Here is a 24,844-nt window from a genome sequence, read left to right as displayed (position 1 = left end):
GTATGACAGACTCGTCAGCTTCCACGTCCACTACACCGAGACAATGCTCGGTTCATGTCACTAAGCAAGGCCTTGTTCCGACGCCCCTCCCTTCTACCTCGCCTCGCGCCTCTGCACGTTTGCCCAGATGGTGGCGCCGCTAATGCACACGCACTCGTCGCCAGCAGGGAAAAAAAAAACTGACCAGGCCAGGTGATGCGAAGAGAGACGGGTCAGCTGGATTGTTGGGGCAGGGAATGGCCGGAAGGGTCAGGGAAATTCTCACGTGGGAGGGATCCCATCGCTGGGGCAATCTCGCACGCCCGTCCGCGCGGCGCGCGGCAATGGCAGGCACTGCCAACGGAGGCGAGCGTCTGGGCGGGGCGACTGACGGACAACTGGGATTAGTGGGGTTGGGTACTACAAATCGTTTGACAGTGACGACGAGCTGGCAGCTACAGTGTAGTCGGGTGCATCGGCCAAACTCCTGAGACCGTACTCGCGGGTCACCTGTATTGCACAACCTCCTTACCCAACTCCCCCCCACTGTGCTTGCTCGTCGACCCCGTCCCCACACTCGGAAACCGTCGAACAGTCACCATACCACCCACTTGACAACTTGTCACTTTCTCCAAGTCTGTCACAAGTGTCCCTCTGCCATTTGGACGACGACCACTTCATCTCCGCCCCATCTCCCCTTCCTCCTTGCCTCCTCTCTCATTCGCTCCCTCCCGCCAGTCGAACTCTCTCGCCTCGGCATCTTACCTCTCCCCACCGCTACGACGACGGCGACCTGCCACTAAGCAGCCATGTCCGCCGCCGACAGAGACAATGAGCGTCGTGAGCTCACGTCGCGCTGCATTGCGATCGTGAGTGTTGCTGCTGGCGGCTGGGAAGGAAGCCAAGGTGTTGCCGACACCGCGGCAAGCTCCGGCGCCTACACCCGCACCGTGACAATCGCTGACAATCTCAACAGATGAACCGCGCGGACCCCGTCCTGCTCGAGTGAGTCTTCCGTGGTGGCAGGTGCGGCACGTCGGTGCCACTAGTGCCGATGCCATCGCCGCGCCGATCTTTCGCCTTGATCTGCTACCGAGCGCTGACGGCCGCAGGTACATGAAGTACCACATCGACGAGATCGACCCGACCAAGGGCCCTAACTTTGAGAAGGCCAAGAAGTTCGGCCAGATCCTTCTCGACAACTGTAAGTGTGCCGGCGCGCTGTGGTGAGGCATGCCTGACACTGCCCAGGCCAGGAGGTTGTCGACAAGCCCCCTGTTTACCGCGATGTCGCGCTCCCCACGGCCCCTCACACCGTGGTCAGCGCCAAGGGCGACATCCAGTACTCTGAGATTCCTCGTCAGAATGTTAGAAAGCTCGAGTCTTACGTCAAGGGTGAGTGCATACACAATGTGCAGGGGCGGTGTTGTTGACACGCCCCTCAGAGATGGCCTCGGGTGGTGAGGTCGAGTCCTCGGTCAACCTCGAGAAGGTCCAGACCGACATTGAGAAGCTCTGGGAGCTCGTCAACGCCCAGCCTTCCATCACGCCCGCGCAGAAGGCGGCCATTCGCTCCATGTACAGCGAGGTCGTCAAGTCGCTCGGCCACGGCCCCGGCTCGCCCGAGGTCGACCCCATCGCCCGTGCCAAGGGCGCCGCCTCGGGAGCCAAGGAGCGCCGCCCCTCGTCCCAGTTCCTCCGCCCCAACGTTGAGGACCACACCGAGGTTGACGAGGAGCACCTCCCCTTCCTCCACCTCAAGCGCAAGACCGGCACCTCGTGGGCCTACTCGCAGAAGCTCACCAACATCTACCTTGATGTTCTTACTGAGATTGCCACCTCTGGTGTGACTTTCCAGAAGAAGGCCGCCCTCCTCACCGGTGTCGGCAAGGGCTCGATCGGTGTCGAGATTCTCAAGGGCCTGCTTTCGGGCGGTGCCACCTGCATTGTCACGACCTCGCGCTACAGCCGCGACGCCGTCGACTACTACAAGCGTATCTTCCACGACATTGGATCTAAGGGCTCCAAGCTCATTGTCGTGCCCTTCAACGGTTCCTCCAAGCAGGACGTTGAGGCCCTCGTCGACTACATCTACACCGAGGTCGGCATCGACCTCGACTACATTGTCCCCTTCGCCGCTCTCCCCGAGAACGGCCGTGAGATCGACAACATTGACGACAAGTCTGAGCTCGCCCACCGTCTCATGCTTACCAACCTGCTCCGTCTCCTCGGTGCCGTCAAGGCCAAGAAGGCCGCCCGCAAGTTTGTCACCCGCCCTACCCAGGTTGTGCTTCCCCTTTCGCCCAACCACGGTATCTTTGGTAACGACGGTCTCTACTCCGAGTCCAAGATCTCGCTCGAGACGCTCTTCAACCGTTGGAGCGCCGAGTCGTGGGGCGAGTACCTCTGTATCGCCGGTGCCGTCATTGGCTGGACCCGTGGTACCGGCCTCATGTCGGCGACCAACTTTGTCGCCGAGGGCCTCGAGAAGCTTGGTGTCCGCACCTTCTCGGCCAAGGAGATGGCTTTCAACATCCTGGGTCTCATGCACCCCCTCATCTTCGACATCACCCAGATCGAGCCCCTCTGGGCCGACCTCAACGGTGGTATGGACCGTGTCGCCGGCATTGCCGACGTCATGACCTCGATCCGTGTCGACATCAACCGCGTTGCCGACCTCCGCAAGGCCATCAGCCTCGACAACGGCGCCGACTTCCGCGTCACCAACGGCAGCGACGCCGAGCGCCTCCACCAGAAGGTCTCGATCGCGCCCCGCGCCAACTTCAACTTTGACTTCCCCTCGGTCGACGGCGACGAGGTCCTCAACGAGCTCAACTCGCTCCAGGGTCTTATCGACCTTGACAAGGTCATTGTCTGTACCGGTTTCGCCGAGGTCGGTCCCTGGGGTTCTTCGCGTACCCGTTGGGAGATGGAGGCCCGCGGCGAGTTCACCATCGAGGGCTGCATTGAGATGGCCTGGATGATGGGCTACATCAAGCACCTCGACGGCAAGCTCAAGGACGGCACCTCGTATGTCGGCTGGGTCGACGCCAAGTCTGGCGAGCCCGTCGACGACAAGGACGTCCGCTCCAAGTACGAGAAAGAGATCCTCGCCCACGCCGGTATCCGTCTCATCGAGCCCGAGCTCTTCAACGGCTACGACCCGGAGCGCAAGGGCTTCACCCAGGAGATTGAGCTCAACCACGACCTCGAGCCCCTCGAGGTCTCGGCCGAGGACGCCCAGAAGTTCAAGCGCGAGCAGGGCGACAATGTCGACATCTGGGCGCAGGACTCTGGCGAGTGGTTTGTCAAGTTCAAGAAGGGCGCCCGCGTCCTCCTCCCCAAGGCTGTCAAGTTTGACCGCGTCGTTGCCGGCCAGATCCCCACTGGCTGGGACGCCAAGCGCTACGGTATCCCCGAGGACATTGTCTCGCAGACCGACCGCACTGCGCTCTGGGCCCTCGTCACCACGATGGAGGCGCTCATCATGTCGGGTGTCACCGACCCCTACGAGATCTACAAGTACGTGCACCCGTCCGAGCTCGGCACCTCGCTTGGTTCCGGTATGGGCGGCATGCAGTCGCTCTCGGCCATGTTCCGTGAGCGTCGCGAGGAGAAGGACGTCCAGAAGGACATTCTCCAGGAGACCTTCATCAACACTGTTGCCGGTTGGGTCAACCTGCTCCTCCTCTCGGCCTCTGGTCCCGTCAAGATCCCCGTCGGTGCCTGTGCCACTGCGCTCCAGTCGGTTGAGATTGCCTGCGACACCATCCTCACGGGCAAGGCCAAGGTCATGATCGCCGGTGGCTTTGACGACTTCTCCGAGGAGGGCTCGTACGAGTTCGCCAACATGAAGGCTACGTCGAGCGCCGAGACCGAGTTCGCCAACGGCCGTGAGCCCAACGAGTTCTCGCGCCCCATGACCAGCACCCGTGCCGGCTTCATGGAGTCGCAGGGTGCCGGTGTGCACGTTCTCATGAGCGCCAAGACTGCCATTGAGATGGGTGCCGCCATCCAGGGTATCGTTGCCTACACCTCGACCCACACCGACAAGGCCGGTCGCTCGATCCCCGCCCCTGGTCGTGGTGTTCTCTCGACCGCCCGCGAGGTCACGCCCAAGAACGCCCTCCCCATCCTTGACCTCAAGTACCGCGCCCGTCAGCTCGCGTTCCGCCGCAAGCAGATTGCCCAGTGGCTCGAGAACGAGATCGACCTCCTCAAGGACGAGCTCGCCGTGACTGGCAAGCAGAACGACGAGGAGTTCTTCAACACTCGCGTCGCGTTCATCGAGTCCGAGGCCAAGCGCCAGGAGAAGGACGCTCTTGCCACGTTCGGCATGCTCGAGGGTTCGGACCCCAACATTGCCCCTCTTCGCCGCGCGCTCGCCGTCTGGGGCCTCAACGCCGACTCGGTCGGTGTCATCTCGTGCCACGGTACCTCGACCAAGGCCAACGACAAGAACGAGTCGGGCGTCTACAACCTCCAGTTTGAGCAGCTCGGCCGCACCCCCGGCAACGCCGTCCCTGTCATCACGCAGAAGTACCTCACTGGCCACCCCAAGGGTGGTGCCGCCGCGTGGATGTTCAACGGCATGCTCCAGACCCTCCAGTCGGCTGTTATCCCCGGCAACCACAACGCCGACAACATCTCGGAGGAGCTCCGCGCCTTCCCCCACCTCTTCTACCCGTCCAAGGCTATCCAGCACCTCCGCCTCGAGGCTGGTCTCCTTACGTCGTTCGGTTTCGGTCAGGTCGGTGGCCAGGCTGCCATCCTTCACCCCCGTTACCTCTTTGCGTCGCTCTCGGCTGCCGAGCTCGCTGCGTACAAGAAGAAGAACGTTGCCCGCCAGCTCCAGTCGTACTCGCGCCTGTCGTCGGCCATGGTGCACAACAACCTTGTCCAGATCAAGGACGGACCTCCCTACACGCCCGAGCTCGAGGGCGACGTCCTGCTCAACCCTCTTGCGCGCGCTGGTCCCTCCAAGACTGGCTCGTGGGCGTTCCAGACCAAGGCTCCCTCGACTGTGCCCATCAACACTGCCAACGCTGCGACGATCAAGTCGCTGTTTGCGCAGGCGGCTGGTGGCGCTGCGGGCGTCGGTGTCGACACGGAGCTGATCAGCGCCGTGCCCACGTCGGACTCGTTCCGCGAGCGCAACTTTACCGCCGGCGAGATTGCGTACTGCGCGGCTGCGCCCGACCCGACGGCGTCGTTTGCCGGTCGCTGGGCCGCCAAGGAGGCCGTGTTCAAGGCGCTCGGCGTGCCCTCCAAGGGCGCGGGTGCGCCTCTCAAGGACATTGAGATTGTGTCGACCGAGGCCGGCCCGCAGGTCAAGCTCCACGGCGACGCGGCCAAGGCGGCGGGCAGCAAGTCGATCAAGGTGTCGCTGTCGCACTCGGACGCCTCTGTTGTTGCGTTCGCCGTCGCCAACTAGGCGGGGGGTGTAATCTAGGGTAGCATAGTAGACTGGATTGTTTCGTTTGTTAGGCGGGAGGCCTGTATCCCCTCCCGCGTGGGCTCTGCCTGCTTAGAGTGATCGTATGAATAGTGTGCATAGAGGTGGGCGAGCGCGAGCGTGCGGAGCGAAGCGGAGCGCGTGAGGCGTTCGAGGGACTCTGAGCGTGCGGAGCACGCGACGAGGCAGGAGGGAACTGTTGGGCATGTTGGGGATGACTCGGGTTGGGGAGGTAGCTACCGCCGGCAAAATCGCCCCACGCGATCGCCTCCACATCCCTCGTCCACAGCCCGGCGGTTTACCCGCGCCCTCGGCCCATATGAGCGCGCTACCCCTCCCCCGGCCCTCCTCACACACCATGACTTCCGCGACCGACACCGCCGTGCTGGGCGAGGGAACCGCCAACCCGCTACGCATCTCGCGCCTCGTCACCGGGCTCTGGCAGCTGGCGGGGGGCCACGGCGCGGCCGACGTGCGCGCGTGCGCGGCTGCGATCGGGGCGTATGTCGATGCCGGCCTGGGGACGTTTGACATGGCGGATTGTGCGTGCTGCTCCCCCCGCTGCCCTACCCGCCCCCCCCCCCCCCCGGTTCTCTACTAACGCCCCAGTCTACGGGCCGGCAGAGGACGTGGTCGGCGCGTACAACGCCACTGCAGCGGCCCCAGTGACGCCGCTGACCAAGTGGTGTCCCCTGCCCGGCGTGGTCGGCGCCGCGGCGGCCAAGGAGGCCGTGGACGCCGCGTGCGCGCGCCTACACGTCGACTGCGTGCCGCTTTTGCAGCTGCATGTGTGGCGGTACGACGACCTCAATTACCTGTGCGTGGCGTGGCGGTGCGATGGGGCTGACGGCAGCGAGAACATCCACCACCTGGCTGCGCTGCAGCGCGCTGGGAGGATCCAGCACCTGGGCCTGACGAACGTCGATGTCGCGCACCTCCGCCTCATTTTGGGCAGCGGGTACACCATCGCAAGTAACCAGGTGTGCATGAGCGTGCTTGACCGGCGCGCTGAGACGGGCGGGATGAGCGCGTTCTGTGCGGAGCGTGGCGTCGGCCTGCTCGCGTACGGGACTCTGCTCGGCGGGTTCATCAGCGAGAAGTGGCTGGGCGAGCCTGAGCCCGTGCTGAGGGACGGCGAGAACGCCAGCTTGAGCAAGTACAAGCGCTTCATCGACGTTGCTGGTGGGTCTGGGGCCGAGCTGCGCTAACGGGCAGGCGGGTGGGCGGTGTTCCAGGGGCTCTTGGCCGCGCTCAAGGCCGTCGCCGATAAGCACGGCGTGCCGCTCGCGTCCGTGGCGATACGGTACGTGCTCGACGTGCCAGCGGTCGCGGGGGTCATCGTCGGCTCGCGGCTCGTCGGCGACGCGGCGGCCCACATCGGCGCGAACAAGCGCGTCCTCGCCCTCGTCCTCGACGAAGCCGACCGCGCGACCATCGCCGCGGCCCAGGCGGCGCTACACCCGATCCCAGGCGACTGCGGCGACGAGAACCGGTACCCGCCCTACCTCTCCCCCCTCGGGACTGCGCGCGACTTTGTCGACGAGGCCGCGCTCGCGGCCGTCGAGCGCACCGTCGCGGCCGGGGGCCGCGTCGAGCGCGGGTCAGGCAGCGCGTGGGAGCCGGTCGCGGGCTACTGCCGTGCCGTGCGTGTGGGCGACCGCATCACCGTGAGCGGGACGACGACGCGCAAGGGCTTCTCTGGGGCGGGAGTGATCGGCGGGCGGGACGCCGAAGCGCAGGCGACGTACGTCTTCGACATTATCGCCGGGGCGGTGCGCGCGCTCGGCGGCGCAGTACAGGATATCACACGCACGCGCGTGCTCCTCGCCGACGTGGGCGACTGGGCCGCGGTCGGGAGGGCGCAGGCGCGCGAGGTTGGCCGGTGGGGCGTGCGCCCGGCGAATACCATGGTCGGGGGGTTGACGTTTGTCGTTGGCCCGGACGCGCTGGTGGAGATTGAGGCGGAGGCTGTCGTCGGGAGCGGGCGCGGGCCGAGGCTGCGGCTTGGGCCGGGGGGCATTGTGCGGGAGGGCGAGTAGCGCGATGATGGAGGACGATGCATCATGTCAAAGTGGCACCGGGCGCCACACTCGTCCGACGCCGCACCGACCGCGCCGCGCGCCGATCCGCACGCCGCGCACGCACCTTCGCGAGAACAACGAGCAGCGAGGAGCGCACTCGCGCACTCGTTTATGCACTCGCTGCGGCTCCTTCACGCACTCACTCACCCACCCACCCGGCGCAGGTGGTGACGCCGGCGGCGTGACAAGGCTGCTGCACTAGCGCTGTCTCGATCCAGATCCTCTAGCCAGCATGTCGGGCGGCGAGGCGACACAAGCACCAGCACCAGCGCCGGCGCCCACCTCAGAGCCAGCGCCCAGCCCAGCGCCCACACCCACGCCCACCCCCTCCCCGCTCCGCCCAAAATCCGGCGTAGGCGTCGGCGTGTGGACCGGGCTCGCGCGCTTCTGGGACACGGTGTCGGCGGTCGGGGGGGCCGGGGGCGCGACGACCGACGTGAGTGCTCTCTATTCCTCACTGACGCCGCCCGCAGCCCACGCCCGCGTCGCCAGTAATGGCCCTCTTCAACCCCTTCCGCGCGGCGGCCCCGCCCCCCGCGCCCGCCCCCGCCGACGCCGACTCCGACGCGCCCACCGAGCCCCCGCCGGCCGACGCCCTGCCCGCGTTCCACGCGCACGCGTCCCTCCCCGCCGCGGTCTTGCTCGAGGCACACCGCGACGCCGCGCTGCCTCAACTCCTGGGCGACATTGCCGCCGTCGACGCGCTGTGCGGCCTGCGCCGGGGCGACGGGTGGGCGGGCGGCGACTTTGGCGGGGGGAGCGGGTACCAGCAGGGTGGGTGGCGAGCTCGGCTCGCCTGCAGAGGGAGAGAGGGGCTGACGGCAGAACTGAGCAACCTCGAGCACACGGCCCGATCCCTCGTCCACCTCGCGGCGGGGGTGCACACCCAGCTGCGGCTGCTGCGCGGGCTGCCGGCGTGGGAGGGGTGCGAGCAGCCCGAGCGGAGCGAGGGCGGCGAGGGTGACGAGGCGGGGGCAAGTGTGGTGGTGGTCGAGGGGGAGGGCAGCGGCGACCGGGGACACAATGAGCGCGCCGATCTCGCCGCTGGCGCCGTGCATCCCCCGCCTGGGGCCGCAGGCGAGGCGATCCCCGAGGAGCCGGCCGCGTCCCAGGTCGCCGGCGCCACCACCGAGCCACCGAGCACGCGCGCGGCCCAGCCGTCCCTGCCACCAGCCGTTGAGCCCGCCACAGAGCCTGTGACAGCGTAGCGTAATGCAGTTGTATCCTTTCCTCGGTGCCCGGCTGTCGGCGACGGCAACGGCCCCCGGCGACGGCAGTACCCGGCCACGTACACAGATCCGACCTGCCTGCTTGCCAAGTGGCCACTTCCACTGCCAGCTGCCCACGCCCGCATGCAGTGCACTGTCAGGCGGTGCATCGGCACTGCGCTGCCTGCGGTGCATCGGGCCCGCCGTCGTGACCTGGGCTATATCGAGCGCGGCTGGGTTCAGATCTCAGTCGCCGCTGGATCTTATCGCAGCCAAGCAACCCGCGCCGCGCGCCACCGCACTGCCCGCCCGCATTCCGCAAACTTCGCGTCGTCGCTCCCGCTCCCACGGGCGCGATGCCACCAGCAGCGGCACAGCAAGACGCAAGAACTATAGTGCATGCAGGTGCAGGTATACAATGTGGTTGATACAGAGGCAGTGTCCTGGGCGCGGCGGGCGCCACTGATGCGGTGGCGGGGAGCCCCGGGGCGGGGGGGTGGAAGTCTAATGTTGCGAGGAGCGACGCGGCCGGCGCCGTGCGCCGCGCAGCTCGGCGAGCTCGTCGCCGGGGCTGCTGCCCCTCGCCCTAATACTCGAGCACGAACTGCTCAAAGCTGCTGGCCGGCTCGCAATTCCGATTCAACTTGTCCGGCACATACCCCTCCGCACACGTCTGCACGACACAGAGCCCACGCTTGCAGCGCACCTCGTCGACGTTCTCAATCGCCGTGCAGTCGCGCCCGTGCTCCTCGCTCAGGCAGCCGCCGCAGCTCTCGATGTCGGTATGCACCGCGACGCACTCGTAGTGCCCCTTCCAGCGCGGCCCGCCGGAGTAGTCGAAGACGGGGCACGCGGTGAGCCCGGGGCCGCAGGGGACGTTTTGGCGTTGTGGGACGTGCGCGGTCGACATTGGCGCCAGCGCTGCCAGCGCCGCGAGGAGCGCGGTGCGGAGGAGCATGGGGGGGGGGGGGGGCGCGGAGTGAGGGGCGGTGGTCGTCGCCCAGGACCGGGGACTGGTAAACAGTGCTGGGTGCCTGTCAGCGCCAAAGATCTGCGTTTGCGTCGGCGTGGGCGTCGGTGCCTCCAGTCGCGATTGATACGCACGATGCAATGCCGATACCGGCAGTGGTCGACGGCAAGAAGCGACAAACACGACTTTTCGTCGAGGAGAGGGTGGTGGAGAGTGGTGTCGAGGTCGTTACTCGTGCTCTTAATCAAGGCCAAGCATGCACTGTTGCTCCTGTCTCACCCCTCCCCAGTCAGCCCACCACCACACCCCTGCCTGCCCGAGCAGCGCAGCAACGCACGCACGCCCTGGCGCTTGTCCGATGGGCCGTGGTCACGTGCGGCCCACCCACGGCCAAGCCTGGCCGACCCAGAATCGACTAGCGGGCAATAGGGTGGCGACGACGCTTTTTACATGACCCAGCGAGGGTGCGTGTGCCTTGCGAGCGATCGCTGCGGCTCCACGGCAGAGGACGAGGACGAGCACTCTCGCAGACGTCGACCGAGAGCCATGCCAACCCTTGGCACTTGCCTCGCACCACGCAGCTCTTCTCGGCGCATTGCGTCACTGCCTCTGCTTTTCACCGGCCCTCTTGCCCGCTTGCGTCGGCTCACGGCTCGAGTCGCCTGCAGCCGCCAACACTGCCCATGCACTCTGCATTGCCTCGCGGCCAAGTTCCTGCCCAACTGCGTCGCGGCCAAGTACTTCGTCACCACTACACCGCTGCCACGAGCACCACACCGCTGCCACACCCATGACGCCTGGAGGCTGGTGGCACCCCTGCAACCCCCCTCCCAGTACCTGTGGCTTGCTCACCACCCCCTCGCAACTGTTTCAACGCGTTTCAACACCCCGTCAACAACAACAAGGCACAACCCACACCGACTCATGCAATGCTCGTACATGCAAGTATAGGATGAATGCTGATGCTCGACACTGGCTGATGCGATCCTCGACGCTTGCGCTTGCTGATGCCCGTGCCCGTCGCTCGCTGATGCTCGACGCTCACTTCTATGCCTTGTGTACACTCTTGACCTGCTCCTTCTGCTCCTCCTTGCGCTCCTCCTTGCGCTCCTCCTTCTGCGCCTCCTCCGCTGCCTCCTCCTTCTCGTTGACCACCTCGCGCGCAGCCATACCAGCCGGGCCGAGGTGCTCGAGCCCCTCCTCGATGCCGACGGCAATGTCGTCCTCGGGCACGCGCACGACCGAGCCATCCGGCAGCGTGCGCTCAATCAGCCCGCCGGCAACGACCCGCGCGTCAGAGCTGACGCCGGGGCCGAGCGGGTGCTCGGGCGTAGCCACAGACAGCAGTGCCTCTTCTCTTGGTGTCAACGCGTCCTCGGTGTGCGAATGCCTCCGCTCGACGCGGTGCAGCGACAGGTCGCTAGTGGCCTTGGTGACCCCTGCGACGCTCGGCAGGTCCTCGCCCTGCGGGTGCTCCTCGTCCTCGTCGCCAAAGCTCCACGACGAGGCGTCGCCGCTCGTGTCCTCGGGCGCCGGCATGGCAATGGTCGTGACCTCCTCGGTCTCTTCTGTCCACGCTGTGCCCTCGGCCGGCTGCGACGACTCAAACTCGCGGTCAAACGCCTCGGCCCAGTCGGCCGGGGTTAATGGCTCGCCGGGGACGAACGCTGTGACCTCGGTCGACGATGGCGCAAAGGCGTCGTCGTCGAACGGGTTGGCGCCGTCGCCGCCGGCACCGTCGTTGCCAGACGAGAACTCTCCCCACGCATCGTCACTGTCGAGGTCGCCCTGCGTCTAAACGTCAGCGCGGCAGTAACCCCCTCGCCCTCGGCCCACTCACCCCAAACAGGTCGTCGTCCCCTCCCTCCCTGTGCGCGCCCGCAAAACCGAGCGACGGCGAAGGGCGCAGCCAATCCGCATCGTCGTCATCGTCGTCCGACGAGTCCATCGCCGCCGAGCGCGCATTGCTCGGCCTCCAGAACTGCTCCATGCCTCCGTCGTCGTCGCCGGCCGCATCATTGTACGAGTCGGCCTGTTTGGCAATGGTCCGCGACAGCGGCTCGCCAATGTGCACGTTGCCCTCATCGTCGTCGTCGCTCTCGCTGTCGGACCGCTCGCTGCCAGTGCCAATAGCGCTGCCGAGTCCCGGCATGGGCTTGCCACCTGCCAGGGGCTGCGAATCCCGCGCTCTCGTCTCACTCAGCGAGCCCTCGACATATGCCGTCCAGTCGTCCTGGCTAAACGTCGGTCGGACCAGCTCGTACAGGTCGCTCGGGCAGCGCGCAAAGAACTTGACGAGCTCCTCGGAAATGAGCGAAATGTGGCCCATGTATGGGAGCCGCGGCTTCCTCGGCTCGCTCTTGACCTGCAGGTCGTTGCGGCGCTGGGCCTCGAGAATGCGCTCGACGAGCTTTGCGTTGGAGAAGAGCTCAATGACCAGCTCGCGGTTGTAGCCGTGGCCGAGATTGCCATTGAGAATCTGCTGCAGCAGGTCGTACAGGAGGTGGTGCAAAAAGTTGTTGTTTGCGTGCTCAAAGAACAGGTCTAGGAGGGTTGGCAGGATGCGGTAGCGGATAAACTGCTGCTTCAGGCGCTCGCCAATGGACAGGGGCTCGTCGACGGGCGTGGGGTGGTCGCCAGATGTGACAGTCGGCGCGCCGATGGTCGTGGCCGCGACGGCCGCGTGCGACGCGTCAATCTCCGAGCTCTGGTACTTTGACTCGATGCCCATGACGCTCCTGAGGCGCTCGGCGTCCTCGGCCGAAGTAGGCGGGGGCACAACAACGTCGATAGCGGACGCCGAGGAGGTCACGGGCGCCGTGTCGTCGTCGTCGGACAGCGGCACGTCGTCCGACTCGGTCAGCGAGTAGTCGGTCGAGCCGCTGCTGTCTGGGGGGTCGCGGGGTTGCGTCACGGGCAGCTCTGGGGCGCCGCCAGCCGACTGGGGTCCGTCGTCGCTCGACTCGTTGGTCTGCAGCGCGCGGCCTAGCTTGTCAAGGCCGTCAAGCCCGCCCATTAACGCGCCGTCGGGCGAGTAGTCGGGTCCAGTGCCCGGCGCACGATTCAACGTCGCCATGTTGGACGCATGCAGCAGCTCGGCGTACAGCTCAATGACACGGAAACGCTCCATTGTCAAAGGCTTGGGCACAAGGGGCGACGCGACGCGGTCCTGCGAACGAGGGTCGATCAACAGCTGGTTGAGCTGGCCAAACCTATCGACGAGCGCGGACACGAGGTTGGCCAGGTGGACAATGGCAAACTTGTCTGCGAGCTCCGGCATGACTTCCTCCATTTTCTTGCGCGTCTCGTCCTCGCCCTCGCTGTCGTTGGACACGCCCTCGGTCGGTGATGGCGACCTGCGCATCCGCTCCGTCTGGATGCTCATCAGGCGGTTCCGTAATGTGTTGAACAGGTACGGCTCTGCGAGGTCCGAGTTGTTCCTCCTGATCACCTCGACCACAACGTTGCACACGCCGCAGAGGGACGATGTCGCCGAGGCAATCGATGGCAATGGATGGACGATGAATGCGTTGGCTCTCTTGAGATCGGGGTTGGCGTCGTCACCAAGACCCTTCCACGCGCGGTCAGACAGCTCGAGGCTGTCGAGCATGTAGCCGACGAGCGTGTCGGCGCTCGTGCGGTTGGAAAGCTCGCGCACAAGGCGGTTGTCCTTGTGCGCGCCGGCGCCGCCGCCCTGCTGGTCCATGGCGTTGCCGCCGTGCGGGTTGAACGACGAGTTGGGCGCCGACACCGAGATCAATCCCTTGAGCAGATCCGACACAATCGCATGCGTCGATGGCGGGTGCTCGGGCGAGAGCAGCGCCAGCAGCTGCGGGATCAGGCGCTGCTCGCCGAGCCAGCTCATGACGTCGGTGACGCCTGCCTCCTCTGTCTGGATGATGCGCGCCAGCAGGTCCTGGATTGCGGGGCTCTCGATCCGCGCCACCATGCGCTCAATAACATTGGGGATCGTCTGGATGAAGCGCACCATCTGTGGGGTTAGTCGAGTGACGCCCGTCGCCACCCACCTCGGTCGTGCGCTTCTGGAGAAAGGACGCGTTGACACGCATCCACAGCCCGCGGATGACCTCGCGTTTCCGCTCGCGCTCCTCGTCGTCGTCGGTCCAGAACTGGCTCGCGGCGCGATCCCGCTCCGTCTTGAGCGCCTGCGACACGGGCGTGCCCTTTGGATCTGAGGGCGCAAGCACCGCGTCCCAGAACGGGCGGAGCAGCTGCTCCTTGTGGCTCATGACAGTCTCGGGTATCGTCCACAGCTCGGACGTGAGGATCTCGGTCGCGACTTGTGGGTACCTGGATGTCAGCACTTCCTCGGCCAGTATCGACGCACCTCGCCCGCGACGCATCGCTCGACCCGCCGTCGCCCTCGATCGTCTCGAGGCCCTCGCCGAGGCCAACGCCAAGCGCGGGGGTCAACGGGCCGGCGTCGTATGGGCTGCTGTCGTCGGCCCGGCCGTCGGCGCTGTCCTCTGCCTTTGCCTTGTCCCCCGCGCCGTCCTTGAACGGCGGGAACACGTCGGACGAGGTCAAGGCCTTCTGGTACGCCTTGTCGCCAGCGACCTCGGCCTCAGTGTCGAGCTCATCGAGGCCCGAGGTGACCCAGGTGAGGAGGCTCTTTACGCTATCTTCACGCGAGAGAAAAGTGACTAGCCTAGAGGTTAGCCATCGCGTCTGGCGACAACCCACTTGTTGTTCTGCGCCTTGCACTCGGCGAGAATGTCCTGCTCGTCGAGCAGCTCCTCTACGGACGGGGGCGTTTCTCTCGACAAGAGCGTGTCGAGCGTCGAGCCCGACGCAAAGGAGAACTTCCACAGCATGGTGTGGGGTGTGTGGGGGGGTGCTGCCGCCTAGTTGGGCTTGGCCGTCGTGTTCACGCGAGACGATGCGCCGTTAACAGTGCGTGCGGTGCGGGGCAGTGTTGTCGTCGGGTGGTGCAGGTGTCGGCCCGGCGGAGGCGAGTGGTGGGGGAGGGCGAGGGGGGAGGCGGAGAGGCGGAGAGGGGGGGTGTGGACGTGCGTGCTGGGTGGGCCGTGTCGTGTGATTGGTCTAGGAATGATTAGATGACGGCGCTGCGAGTCCTTGTCGCAAGGGAATGTCGTGGGCGGGTCGGGGAGCGTTGCGGGCCGTGCGATGCATGGGCTGGGAGTGGTGGATGTGGACAATGTCTAGGATGTTGTTGTAAAAGTCTGTCGTCGGCAGTGGATCCGACGGACGGTGATGCTGCAGGCGGCTGCTGGCTGCTTACCACCAACTAAGCTCACACTCACTCACCTCACTCATCGCAATCAGCAATACTACTCTCACACCTCGCCATGTTGCATCCGCTGTTGCAGACGACTCCGCGCCTGTTTCGGAATTGACACGCCTAACGCCTGCAGGCGCGCAAAGCCCTCGACCCGACGACCTCGGGCGTTTGCTCAACCTGAAAAGTGGCACTTGCCGCCGATACGGCGCCTCCCACGCGCCCGCCCCACGTCTGATGTCATCACACACGAGTCATCACGCCCCAACCCCACCCCCAACAACAATGCTGCATGACCCAAGAATACAATCCACTCTACTACAACTTTGCGGCCGTCTTGTTGCGCCTCGCCTCAGTCGTTGGCCGCTGGTCCTTGCCAAAGCTCGCGCGCACCACACCCTCCTGCGCCGTCGTCGCCAGCAGGTACCCGTCGTCAGTGTACAGCAGCCCGCGGACAAGGCCGCGCCCAGACGGGACGTCGACCGACGCCGCCTCCATGACGTGCAGGAGCGGGCGCGTAATGTCAAAGTTGGGCGGGAGGGGGTTGTAGTGCATCGAGTGGTCGAGCGAGGCCTGGGGGCCGGGTGGTTAGCGGCGTGTGGCTGGGCGATGCGCGGCGCGGCGCGGCGCGGCGCCACTCACCATCATGCCGAGGCGCGGCTTGGACATGCCAGACAGGCCGACAGTGACGGCTGCCGTGCCGATAAACTGGAAGTCGGTCATGAAGCCGAAGAGCGCCTGGGGAGTGAGCAAGATTGCACGCGGTACCCGAGCCGGGGCGACGACGCAGCACCGCACCCACCTTGATCGTGTTCTCGTCCAGCACCTCGTCCCTGCCGAGCAGCGGCTTGAGCCAGATGGCGCGGGACGTGCCCCACTCGCCAGCCTGCTGCCTCGCGATGGCGATCTGGATCGGGGACTGGCGGCGCTCCTGTGCCGTGTCAGTTTGAAACTGTTCGACCACGCGGCGCATGCCCATGCGTCGTCGGAACCGCGAATTGCCGCGCCTGCCCCACTCACATTAATGTAGTTCTGCACCGCGCGTGCCCTCGAGCCGAGCTGCAGCCCTCTGAACTCTGCGGCACGGAGGAAGTTGGCCCACATGTCCTCCTCGACCGTGGCATCGGCCCACGGCTTGACGTCCTTGGGGAACGGAATCTGGTAATGCTCGGCGAACGGGCGGGGCGCGGGGCGCGCCGCGAGCGCGTCGTCGGCCACGTCCTTGGGCAGCGCCGAGTTGCCGGGGTGCGGCACGTCGAATCGCACGCTCTTGCTCGTGCCCGGCGCCGCCGAGGACTGCCCCTTGTCCAGCCCGTCAAACTTGACGGGGCCGGTGATGGTCGGGTCGTCCTTCGCGTCGGCCTCCTTGATCTGCGCGCTGTCGGCCTCGGTCGGCGGGAGCTTGGGCAGCGGCTTGGGCGGCGACGAGTAGCTCGCCATGAGGATGAAGACGGTCTTGCCGTCCTGCTGCGCGTGCACGAGGCTGGGGGTGTCAGTCGCGCCGTCGCCTCGCCACACCCCGGCGGTGCTCACCGCGTCGCGTACGATCCACCTGCACGTCAGCGCGTCCCTCCCACTGCACGCACCATCACGCAGCCGCTCGACAATGTACGTGATCGGCACGCTCGAGTTTGCGCTGCTGGGTCAGGAAATGTGGCGTGCGGCGTGCGACGCGGGCGTCGTCGGGTACGCACGGCAGCATGAAGTAGCACTGGGATGTCAGCCGTCTTCGGAGTCGGCCCCGCATCCATCGCCCTCCCCCCTCCCCACTCCCGCCAACTCACATGTTGCGAGTGCAGCTGCTTGTCGGTGACGGTCCTGCTCGCCGCCTGCATGGCCTGGGCGATGACCTGGCCGCCAAAGACGCCGCGCGCGCCCGCCGGCGTCCACAGCCGCAGGCTCTTGAACGCGTCGAACCCGTTGACCGCGTCGACGGGGTTGACGGCCAGCGTGTCGGTGATGCTCACGAGGGGGGCCATGGTGAAAGTTGCAGTTGCAAGTGCGAGATGCAGTAGTCACCCGATCTAAGGCTTGCACCAGCCCGCGGTGTTCAGGCCGGCTGACCCCCGGCTACGCTCAGGCCGAACCCCTCTGACACAATCTCGCTGCGCGGCGGCGGCCGCACTCCAAACAGATCAAGGGCATTTGACCCCACGCGCAATCCGCCAACGCCGATTAGCCAGCAACATCCGAGATGCTGCTAATGCCATATGCACTCTATGCTCTACGATGCAGGCCTAAGGCCTCCGGGTTACTCTAGATTCGTCCACACCTTGACCACGTCGGCCTCGTCCTCGAGCAGCTCGGCGATGCGCGCCGCGGCCTCAAAGTGCTCGTCGGCCTCGTCGACGGGGATCGCCTCGAGGGGGAGGAACGCGAGCTCGGACGAGACGAGTGCGTACGACGCGTCGTGTGGCGCAGTGGTAAGCAGGTCGGTGAGCGCACCGAGCTCGGTCGGCGCGGTGAGGACCTGGCGTCAGCCGCCGGTCGGCCGGCCCGAGGACTCACCTCCCATACCGGCTCCTCATCCTCGCCCTCCGCCTCGCGCACGTCCTCCGCGCCACCGTCGACGGCGGCTTCGAACAGCGCGTCGAATGTGGCCCCGGGCAGCGGCTGGACGCGCAGCAGGCCCTTGCGCTCGAACAGGAAGTTGACAGAGGCTACCCGGCCACTGGGGGTCAGCCGCTGCCATCCCCCATTCCCTCACCCGTTCTTGTGCAGCGTCTCCTTGACGCGGGATACTGTGCGCGCCGGGCTGTCGGTAAGGCACTCACTGCGGCCATGTCAGCGTCCAGCAGAGGCACGATGCACACCCACATCATGAACGCGGTCCGCCCGCCCGGCCCCATGGCCTCGTACACGATCGCCTGTCCCGTCCCATCGAGCGCCTTGCGCGCCTGCGCCGTCAGCCCCCTTCCCCATCGCCACGCACCCGCTCGAAAGCGAGCTCGACATTCGCCTTGGGCACGCCGCCGTCCTTGGCGCGCTGGAGCGCGAGCGCGAGGCGCGGGTTCTGCCCCGGGTCGTGCGATCCCGGCGGCCGCAGCGCCATGTGCACTGCCTGGTCGTCAGCTCCCCCCTAGCCCGGGCATACAGTCATAAGGCGCGACCAGTGCTGGCCGCGCGCGGCGTCGGCCGCGCCCTTGCGGTGCCGGATCTTGGACCAGCGATTGTGGCCCGAGGACGCGGGCGCCGAGGTCGTTATGCCGCGGGCGGCGGGGGCTGCGCTGCTGAGGCGGAGCGTACTCGGCCCCGCTTGTCCCCCGATCGCGAGCGCCCGCGCGCACGCTAGCCGGCCTGTTCGGAGCGCGCTCATGGTTGTTGTTGCGTTGCCAGTGTCGGAGGACGTCGAACTTTGGGGTGGAGGTGGTTGTGTGGGGGGTGGATATACGGTGTGGCGTGTGGCGGCGCGCGCGCGCGCGAGCGCAGCGAGCGTGTGGGCGCGAGTGCAAGCCGGCTGCCTCAAGGCCGCCAGAGAGCGCAACGACCTGCAGCCTTGCCCAGCTGCCAGGCTCGACGTCTACGCCCTGCCCCCTCTCCATGGACCGCACCGCTCTTCGGCGGAGTAGTTCCAGCCGGGACAGCTGCGAGCCGCACGCCCCCCCCAGACCCCGACGCCACGGTGCGAGCCAACCGCCGTCAGAGTCGTCAGCCAAAAGGACGCGCGCTCACGCTCGCACCCACGCTATACACTGTAAGGGAGTCGAACCCCTGCCGCGTCGATGGCAACGACGCATGATACCGTTTCACCAACAGTGTTGAGGTGTTTGTGGCGAGCGCTGGTTTGTGTTGAGTTGACGAGTTGTGGAGGTGAGGAGGGTCGCGTGGACGATCGGCGAGGTCGCGAGGGCAGTGTCTCGGTGTCTTGTGTGTGTGATCTAGGCTGTTCTGTGTTTCTCCTTCTGTGTGCCAGGGGGCGCGGGGAAGGTGTGTATCACGTATCCCAGACGAAACGTTGCGAGTGGAGTGCGGAACACGAGTGGACGCGACCGACAGCGCCACCCTCTGCCACCTCCTGCACTCGCCTCGTGCACAAGCCCCCCCAGACCAAATGTGCAGGGGAAGGAATAGTCTGTGCGTGCTGACGAGCGGCAAATCAGTACCGTGCGCGGTGCTGCCCAGCTGCGCCGAGTCATCGCCGTCACACACGCCCGGAACACGAGGGTGGCACTTGAGCCCGCACAGACCACCTGCAACGCACATACGGCCAAAGGACGCGACGGGGCGCGTCGTACGCAAAGAAGCCGGCAAGACGAGCGCCGATCCACGCCCCCGCGCACGGGCCACGCGCCCGCAGCCTCGGCGCCAGTGCCGCCGGCTTCTGTGCCCCCGCTTCTTCCAGGGCGGCGGGGGTCGTCCAAACACTGCCTGCCGGTCATGACTGTGCAGGAGGGAGCTGTCGAGCTGCACCGCGCGCCGCTGATGACATGCATGCCAGGGGGAAGGGGGTGAGTCGAGGCGACTACACTCGCGCCCCCGACGAGGTATTTCAACCCCGCTGCACCTCCCACATCCCCTCATCCTCCCTCGTCTTTTCCCCCCCCCTACCCCCGTCTGGCACCCTTCTCCACCCACAGTGCACACCCTCGTTTCACCCAGCACTCCGCCATGTTCCTCCCCCGCACGCTCCTCCTCCTCGCAGCGGCGCCCGCGCTCGCGTGGTACGGCGGCGGCGGCGGTCGCCACTGCCCCACCAAGACGGTGCACACGACCTCTGTGACGTGGGTCTTGCGGAGATGAGGAACTGACCACCCCAGCACGACCTACTGCGAGCCGACTACCATCACCAAGACGTCGGGCGCGCCGTGTACCGCCACCGAGACCAGGTCGAACAAGCACAGTGGGTGCGGGGCTGGGCGAGCTGACGCGCAGAGTGGACCATTTCGACGTCGTGGACTCACACGGTGAGTCGCGCGCTACGGGCGGGTGTGTGGCCGCGTCCGACAAAACACCCACGGCGTGCTAGTGTTAGCCACACACACCGAGGGGCTCACCTCACCCGGCTCACCCCCCACCCCCCCCCACCCCCCCACGCCCACTAACCCCCCAGGACATCACGACCACCCCGACCGTCACCACCGTCCTCCCCAAGACGGTGACCGAGACGACGACCAAGACCAAGTGCGTCGAGCACGGCCACTACAAGCGCGACGCCGACGCCGGGCTCAGCAACGCCGAGCGCCTCGCGCGCGGCCTGCCCCCCAATGCGCCGGTCGCGCGCCACGGCGGCGGGGGCCACGGCCCGCGCCCGTCGTGCGTGCCGACCACCAAGACTGAGACCCACTACTCGACGGTCACGGAGCCCAAGGCGACCCTCACGTCGTGGACCTCGACGTGCGAGGACACGACTACGACGACGCGTAGGTTCCCCCTCCCCCCGGCCGAGCTGACGCTAGTCGCGCCGGAGCACACGCGCACCGTTACCGCCACCGAGACGGAGACGCACACGGCCGACACGGTGACCAAGACGCGCACGCCGAAGCACCAGCAGAGTGGGTCGCCGCCTGTGCTACTGCTGACCACAGCCGTCACTGAGACGAGTACGACGTACGTGCCCGGCCCGTGCGGCCCCGGCGGCATCAAGTGGCGCCAGTAGGCTGCTTGTACATCTACCGGTCCCACTGCGTGCGGACCTGGACATTAGCTGTTCATCTTCGTTTTAGACCGGCGGGCCCATGTACATTCTTCGCTGCGCACGTGGGCGGCTGGGCGGGGCAGCCTCGGCGTCGTTAGCGTCGGCGGCGGCGCCGCTTCGAGCGCCACTCGCACGCCACACGTCACTCCCGCGGAGCGGTCGGTCACCTGCCAGTTTCGCGTTTCATTGGTTTCATTCGGGAGGCCTGGCGCGGCGTCGGCGTCTGCTCGTGCTTCTCATGACGCTCATAGACGAGCAAGCGAGCAGATGAGCAATCATGCAAGCAGCAGCGCCCTCGGCTTGACACTGCCGAGGGCGTTGACGTCGCCACATAGATCTCGCCACACCACCTCGACACTCTAATCATCCGGCCCTGGTACAGGACACAGGGTGGACCCCGAACCCAGCTGCCCACCCTGGAGGGAGGCCGTCTTGGGCTGTGTCACAAGCGCTGGCTGTGGGGCAGGTAGTTGCTGCCGAGTGCTGGGGGAGCATGTGCAGCGGAGTAGTGCGCCGCCGCGCGCGCACCCGCTCCCGGCTCGGCGCTGCGCTCCTCCGAGCTGCCCCAAGCCACCCAGCGGCCCGCTGGTGAAACCGAGTGCCTCGGAGAGCCCACCTGCGAGGCCGCCCCGCGAGGCCACTCCCCACCCCGCGATCTCCTCCCCCCCCTACGCATGCACAGTCTGTCCTGTTCTGGATCTCTCTGCCGGCATGGGGCGAGCAGTGTACAGCGTGCAGCAGCAGCACCAGCGTGACTGCAGCGGGTGCACCCACCCTCCACCCCAGAAGTGAATGCCAGAGCTTATGCACATGCATGTCCGCGTCTGGCCACCCAAAGTTTTTCGCCGTGCGGGGTAGGTGCCGGTGCAGGCAGGTGCAACCAGGCAGCCCTCGTGCCTGCCTCAGCCAGGTATCGCTGTGCCTGGCTGGCCGCTTCGGCATTGTTCCCTGCGCGTCTCATGTCGGTGGCACCATGCGAAGGGCTACGCGATCACGACGACTGTAGTGCGGCGCAGGCGCAGGGTGGTTCACTTACAGAGGGAGCAGAAGCAGCTTCGCTTGCCCGAACACTGTGCTCTTCGGACAGAAGACGCAGCAGCGCCACTCATCCCACCTACGTAACGAGCGACCGGTGGCGAGGACAGATGAGATCAGCCCACCCCGCGGAGGATTGGGCGCGTACCCGCCCCGTGCCGTGTAATGAGCCCACCTCTGTATCGCGTCATGCGTCGGTGGGCGGGTATGCTGGTCGGATGGACGCCGCCGAGGGCTTGCGAGCTGCAGTGTTCCACCAACCCTGATAACAATGCGGACAATCAACTCGCTCCTGCGCCAAAATGTAGGCTCTGGTCGCATACGACGCGTGCGGCCCAACCTACGCCGAAGGGCACGAGCCAGCCCCACTGCACACGCCGCTTCCCAGCACGGCTAGGACCGAGTTGAAACGGGACGAAGTGGTTCGCGGCGGCGCGCGGCGTCGCCAGCTGCCAAGAGAAGCAGCAGCAGTGTACGTCGGACCAGCGGGAGCGGGCGGGACGCGTCCCGCCGCTGGATTCCCCGTGCTAGCTACTGCCTGGGGAGACGGCGCGAGGGCCCGGAGAATTTTTTATCTCGATGGGAGCCCTGAGGCATTCAGGGAACCAACACACACGGACCCACAGATCGTCGTTGCGCAGGGTTAAAGTGATGGGGTGGCGCAGGGCGCAGGGGGGAGGCAGGATTGTCGCAGCGCAGCTAGCTGGCAAGGCACGGCGGTCTGCGCGGGTCTGAGTGCCCGTCCCCGCCGCCCCCCGCGCTGAATGTTGTCGCTCATCCCGCCGGTGCGCCTCACCCACCCGTTATGAACGACGACGGCGGCGACGAGCTGCAGCTGCTGCAAAACCTTTTGCCTGTCCGAGAGTGTGGAGAGTAACGCAATCGTGGCCTAGTCAAGACAGCGCAGAGTATATACAGCGGCGAGGAACATCCCCCCCTTCCCCCCTTCCCCCCTCGTCGCTCTCGTCACAATCTCGTTGTCTCACTCGTCGTTGCGTCAAGGCACCAGCGAGCACCCAACCCCGCTCCCCCCCTTACGACGACTTTCGCATCGACTACACCTAGCCCGACGTCAGCCCGGCCACAGACCACCGCGGCATCCCACACACCCTCCCTCCCCGCCAGCCACAATGGCCACCCACGCTCCCCCTCCCCCCCACCACCACTCGTCTACCGCCCCCATCGCCCAACTCTACTCTTCATCCTTTACTTACTCTCTCAACTCGCCCGATCCGTCGTCGCTCTCTCCGTCGCCGTCGTCGCTGGCGCCGTCGTCGTCTTCCCACCACCAGCCCCAGCCATCGTCCAAGGCCGGTTTCAGATCAAGCCGCCGTGCCACACGCGCAGTGTCGTACGTGCCAGTGTCGCCAAACGTCGACTTTACGCTCTCGCCCCCGCTGGGCACCCCTCCCTCGCCCCTACCCCCCGCCACAGACGCCAAAGTGCTCGCCTCGCCCGACCCGCAGCGCCGCGTCCCGACGGCGCGCCGCTCGATCCAGTTCTCAAAGTTTGGCCAGCTAAACTGGAGCCGCCCAATCGTCCCCGACGAGCCCGTGCCCGCCGTGCCGCCCCTGCACCCGCTCCAGGCCGCCGCCGCAAAGCTCAACGGGCCGTCCAAGCCCATCGTCCAGATCCCTGCCCGTTCCCGCCCCAACCCCGCCATCGACACGGTCATGCGCACCGCCGTGCCCCAGCAGAGCCCGGGCTCGCTCAACTCGAGCGACGACGAGCAGCTGCCCGTCACACCGCCGACCACATCCTCGCTGCCGGCCGGCGCAGCCCCGCCAGAGATCCAGGCGGCCAAGATGTGGGCCGTGCCGCACACTGACGGCCTGCGCGGCCTCGGCATCGCCGAGCTCGAGGTGCCCGCCATCGTCACGACGCGGCCGCTCAGCACGAGCTCGAGCGAGTCGGCCGGCTCGCTCGCCGGCGAGAGCGTCGCGACCGCGTCCTCGTCCGCGTCGTCCTCGTCCCAGCCCGTGACCCCCACACGGCTGCAGTTCGCGACTGAGTCGTTCGACTCGCTCTCGTCCCCGACGTGGACGCTCGACGAGCTCCGCTCCTTCCGCGCCGCCGCGCGCGAGCTCGACCTCGAGTCGAAGCGCCTGCGGAGGCTGCGCGGCCGCGAGCCCTCCCCCCGCCGCGCAAGGTCCCGCGCAAGAAGGTGCCGACCGTGACCGACTCTGAGATCAAGGCGTCGGCGGCCAACTCGCCGCGCCGGCGCCCGGCCGTGCGCCACTCGCTCATCGTCGCGCCCGTCTCCGCCGGCTCGGGATCCAGTGAGAACGTCTTCACCATCGCCGTGGCCGAGCCCGCGCCCGCCCCCGCGTCGGACGAGTCAGAAGAAGAAGACGACGAGCCGTCGTTCCCGCTCAAGTCGTCCTTCTTCAAGGCGTCGGGCTCGCCAAACATGAACGCCGCGGCCGCCCGCCGCCCCTTCTACGCGCAGGGCAAGGCGGCCATGTCCGCCATCGACTTTAGCCCGCGCGTCAGCTCGCCGGCGGGCGGCGCGTTCCCGCCCTTCCAAAAGACGCCGCGCAACACGAGCGCCCAGGCCGTGCCCACGCTCGCGACGATCGAGCCCCTCAAGATCGACAAGCGGGATAAGCGCGCCACCATGCTCCCCCCGGCCCGTACAGCGACCACGACTGACATTGCCCCGCCCATGCCGATGCAGCCGGCCGAGCCCCCCTCGCCAGAGCGCACGCTGAGCGTAAAGGCGTCGACCGGCTTCCTCGGCAAGCACAAGAAGCTGAGCCGCTTCCTCGGCAAGGCGTAGAGCGTCGTGTTTCCTGCCCAGTCTGCGTCTGGTGCCCCTGCGTGCGTCTGAGACGTCTAAAACATTTTCTATAGTACCACATGTTGTGCCACCATGCATCTGCTTTCGGCGAGTGCGAGGGGCCATACAGCGTAGCAGCGAGCTCGTGCATGGTAGATGGCCGAGTAGTCACCGACGATTGATTAAGCACAGAAGCATTAAACCCCCCGCTGCCGTACCCCCCCGCGATGGCGAGCAAACATTACGGCCATGCTGTAATCCGAACATGGGCTTGGTGGTGTCCAGCGTGGCAGGCACCGCGCAACTGCCACTGTGGGAATCACCCGTGCCACGGGAAGCGGGGGTACGTACAGGCGTGGGGCATGATTGCTTGCATTCCCGCGCCGCCGGCGGCGCTCGTCGCGAGGGACATTGCGATGCATGTGACCTTCTGGTCGCTGCG

At 66.5% G+C, this 24,844-nt stretch overlaps 9 protein-coding genes and 1 non-coding gene across 10 annotated transcripts; 5 read left to right on the top strand and 5 right to left on the bottom strand.

The window, feature by feature from the left end:
* Positions 1-788: 788 nt before the first annotated feature.
* fas2 (fatty acid synthase alpha subunit Lsd1) lies at positions 789-5,413 on the top strand (the record flags this gene model as incomplete). Its single annotated transcript, XM_069349765.1, has 5 exons — positions 789-848; positions 956-984; positions 1,092-1,183; positions 1,231-1,374; positions 1,425-5,413. 5 exons carry the CDS (start codon positions 789-791, stop codon positions 5,411-5,413), a joined length of 4,314 nt encoding a protein of 1,437 aa, XP_069213309.1.
* Positions 5,414-5,792: 379 nt separating this feature from the next.
* Q8F55_001124 (uncharacterized protein) lies at positions 5,793-7,473 on the top strand (the record flags this gene model as incomplete). Its single annotated transcript, XM_069349764.1, has 3 exons — positions 5,793-5,976; positions 6,044-6,616; positions 6,650-7,473. The coding sequence occupies 3 exons, from the start codon at positions 5,793-5,795 to the stop codon at positions 7,471-7,473; spliced, it is 1,581 nt and encodes a 526-aa protein (XP_069213308.1).
* Positions 7,474-7,747: 274 nt separating this feature from the next.
* Q8F55_001123 (uncharacterized protein) lies at positions 7,748-8,723 on the top strand (the record flags this gene model as incomplete). The annotated part of the gene is made up of 3 exons (XM_069349763.1): positions 7,748-7,951; positions 7,989-8,293; positions 8,348-8,723. 3 exons carry the CDS (start codon positions 7,748-7,750, stop codon positions 8,721-8,723), a joined length of 885 nt encoding a protein of 294 aa, XP_069213307.1.
* Positions 8,724-9,309: 586 nt separating this feature from the next.
* Q8F55_001122 (uncharacterized protein) lies at positions 9,310-9,681 on the bottom strand (the record flags this gene model as incomplete). The annotated part of the gene is made up of 1 exon (XM_069349762.1): positions 9,310-9,681. The coding sequence occupies one exon, from the start codon at positions 9,679-9,681 to the stop codon at positions 9,310-9,312; it is 372 nt and encodes a 123-aa protein (XP_069213306.1).
* A 1,059-nt stretch (positions 9,682-10,740) lies between these two features.
* SIT4_1 (sporulation-induced protein) lies at positions 10,741-14,528 on the bottom strand (the record flags this gene model as incomplete). Its single annotated transcript, XM_069349761.1, has 5 exons — positions 10,741-11,487; positions 11,534-13,684; positions 13,722-14,004; positions 14,042-14,362; positions 14,398-14,528. 5 exons carry the CDS (start codon positions 14,526-14,528, stop codon positions 10,741-10,743), a joined length of 3,633 nt encoding a protein of 1,210 aa, XP_069213305.1.
* Positions 14,529-15,271: 743 nt separating this feature from the next.
* TES1 (acyl-CoA thioesterase) lies at positions 15,272-16,932 on the bottom strand (the record flags this gene model as incomplete). Its single annotated transcript, XM_069349760.1, has 6 exons — positions 15,272-15,526; positions 15,596-15,691; positions 15,756-15,884; positions 15,974-16,436; positions 16,648-16,664; positions 16,738-16,932. The coding sequence occupies 6 exons, from the start codon at positions 16,930-16,932 to the stop codon at positions 15,272-15,274; spliced, it is 1,155 nt and encodes a 384-aa protein (XP_069213304.1).
* Positions 16,933-17,204: 272 nt separating this feature from the next.
* On the bottom strand, positions 17,205-18,005 carry Q8F55_001119 (uncharacterized protein; the record flags this gene model as incomplete). Its single annotated transcript, XM_069349759.1, has 5 exons — positions 17,205-17,423; positions 17,462-17,624; positions 17,661-17,726; positions 17,771-17,850; positions 17,886-18,005. The coding sequence occupies 5 exons, from the start codon at positions 18,003-18,005 to the stop codon at positions 17,205-17,207; spliced, it is 648 nt and encodes a 215-aa protein (XP_069213303.1).
* A 636-nt stretch (positions 18,006-18,641) lies between these two features.
* Q8F55_001118 lies at positions 18,642-18,712 on the bottom strand. The gene has a single exon. It is a non-coding gene; the product is annotated as a tRNA-Gly (tRNA).
* An 849-nt stretch (positions 18,713-19,561) lies between these two features.
* On the top strand, positions 19,562-20,549 carry Q8F55_001117 (uncharacterized protein; the record flags this gene model as incomplete). The annotated part of the gene is made up of 4 exons (XM_069349758.1): positions 19,562-19,674; positions 19,711-19,793; positions 19,826-19,857; positions 20,004-20,549. 4 exons carry the CDS (start codon positions 19,562-19,564, stop codon positions 20,547-20,549), a joined length of 774 nt encoding a protein of 257 aa, XP_069213302.1.
* Positions 20,550-22,753: 2,204 nt separating this feature from the next.
* On the top strand, positions 22,754-24,402 carry Q8F55_001116 (uncharacterized protein; the record flags this gene model as incomplete). Its single annotated transcript, XM_069349757.1, has 2 exons — positions 22,754-23,602; positions 23,773-24,402. 2 exons carry the CDS (start codon positions 22,754-22,756, stop codon positions 24,400-24,402), a joined length of 1,479 nt encoding a protein of 492 aa, XP_069213301.1.
* Between the last annotated feature and the right edge of the window lie 442 nt (positions 24,403-24,844).

This window comes from Vanrija albida (assembly GCF_041260175.1).
Source record: "Vanrija albida strain AlHP1 chromosome Unknown contig_1, whole genome shotgun sequence".
Lineage (NCBI taxonomy): Eukaryota > Fungi > Basidiomycota > Tremellomycetes > Trichosporonales > Trichosporonaceae > Vanrija > Vanrija albida.
The sequence above is the reverse complement of the archived record's forward strand: the minus strand, read 5'-3'. Positions and strand labels throughout refer to the sequence as shown.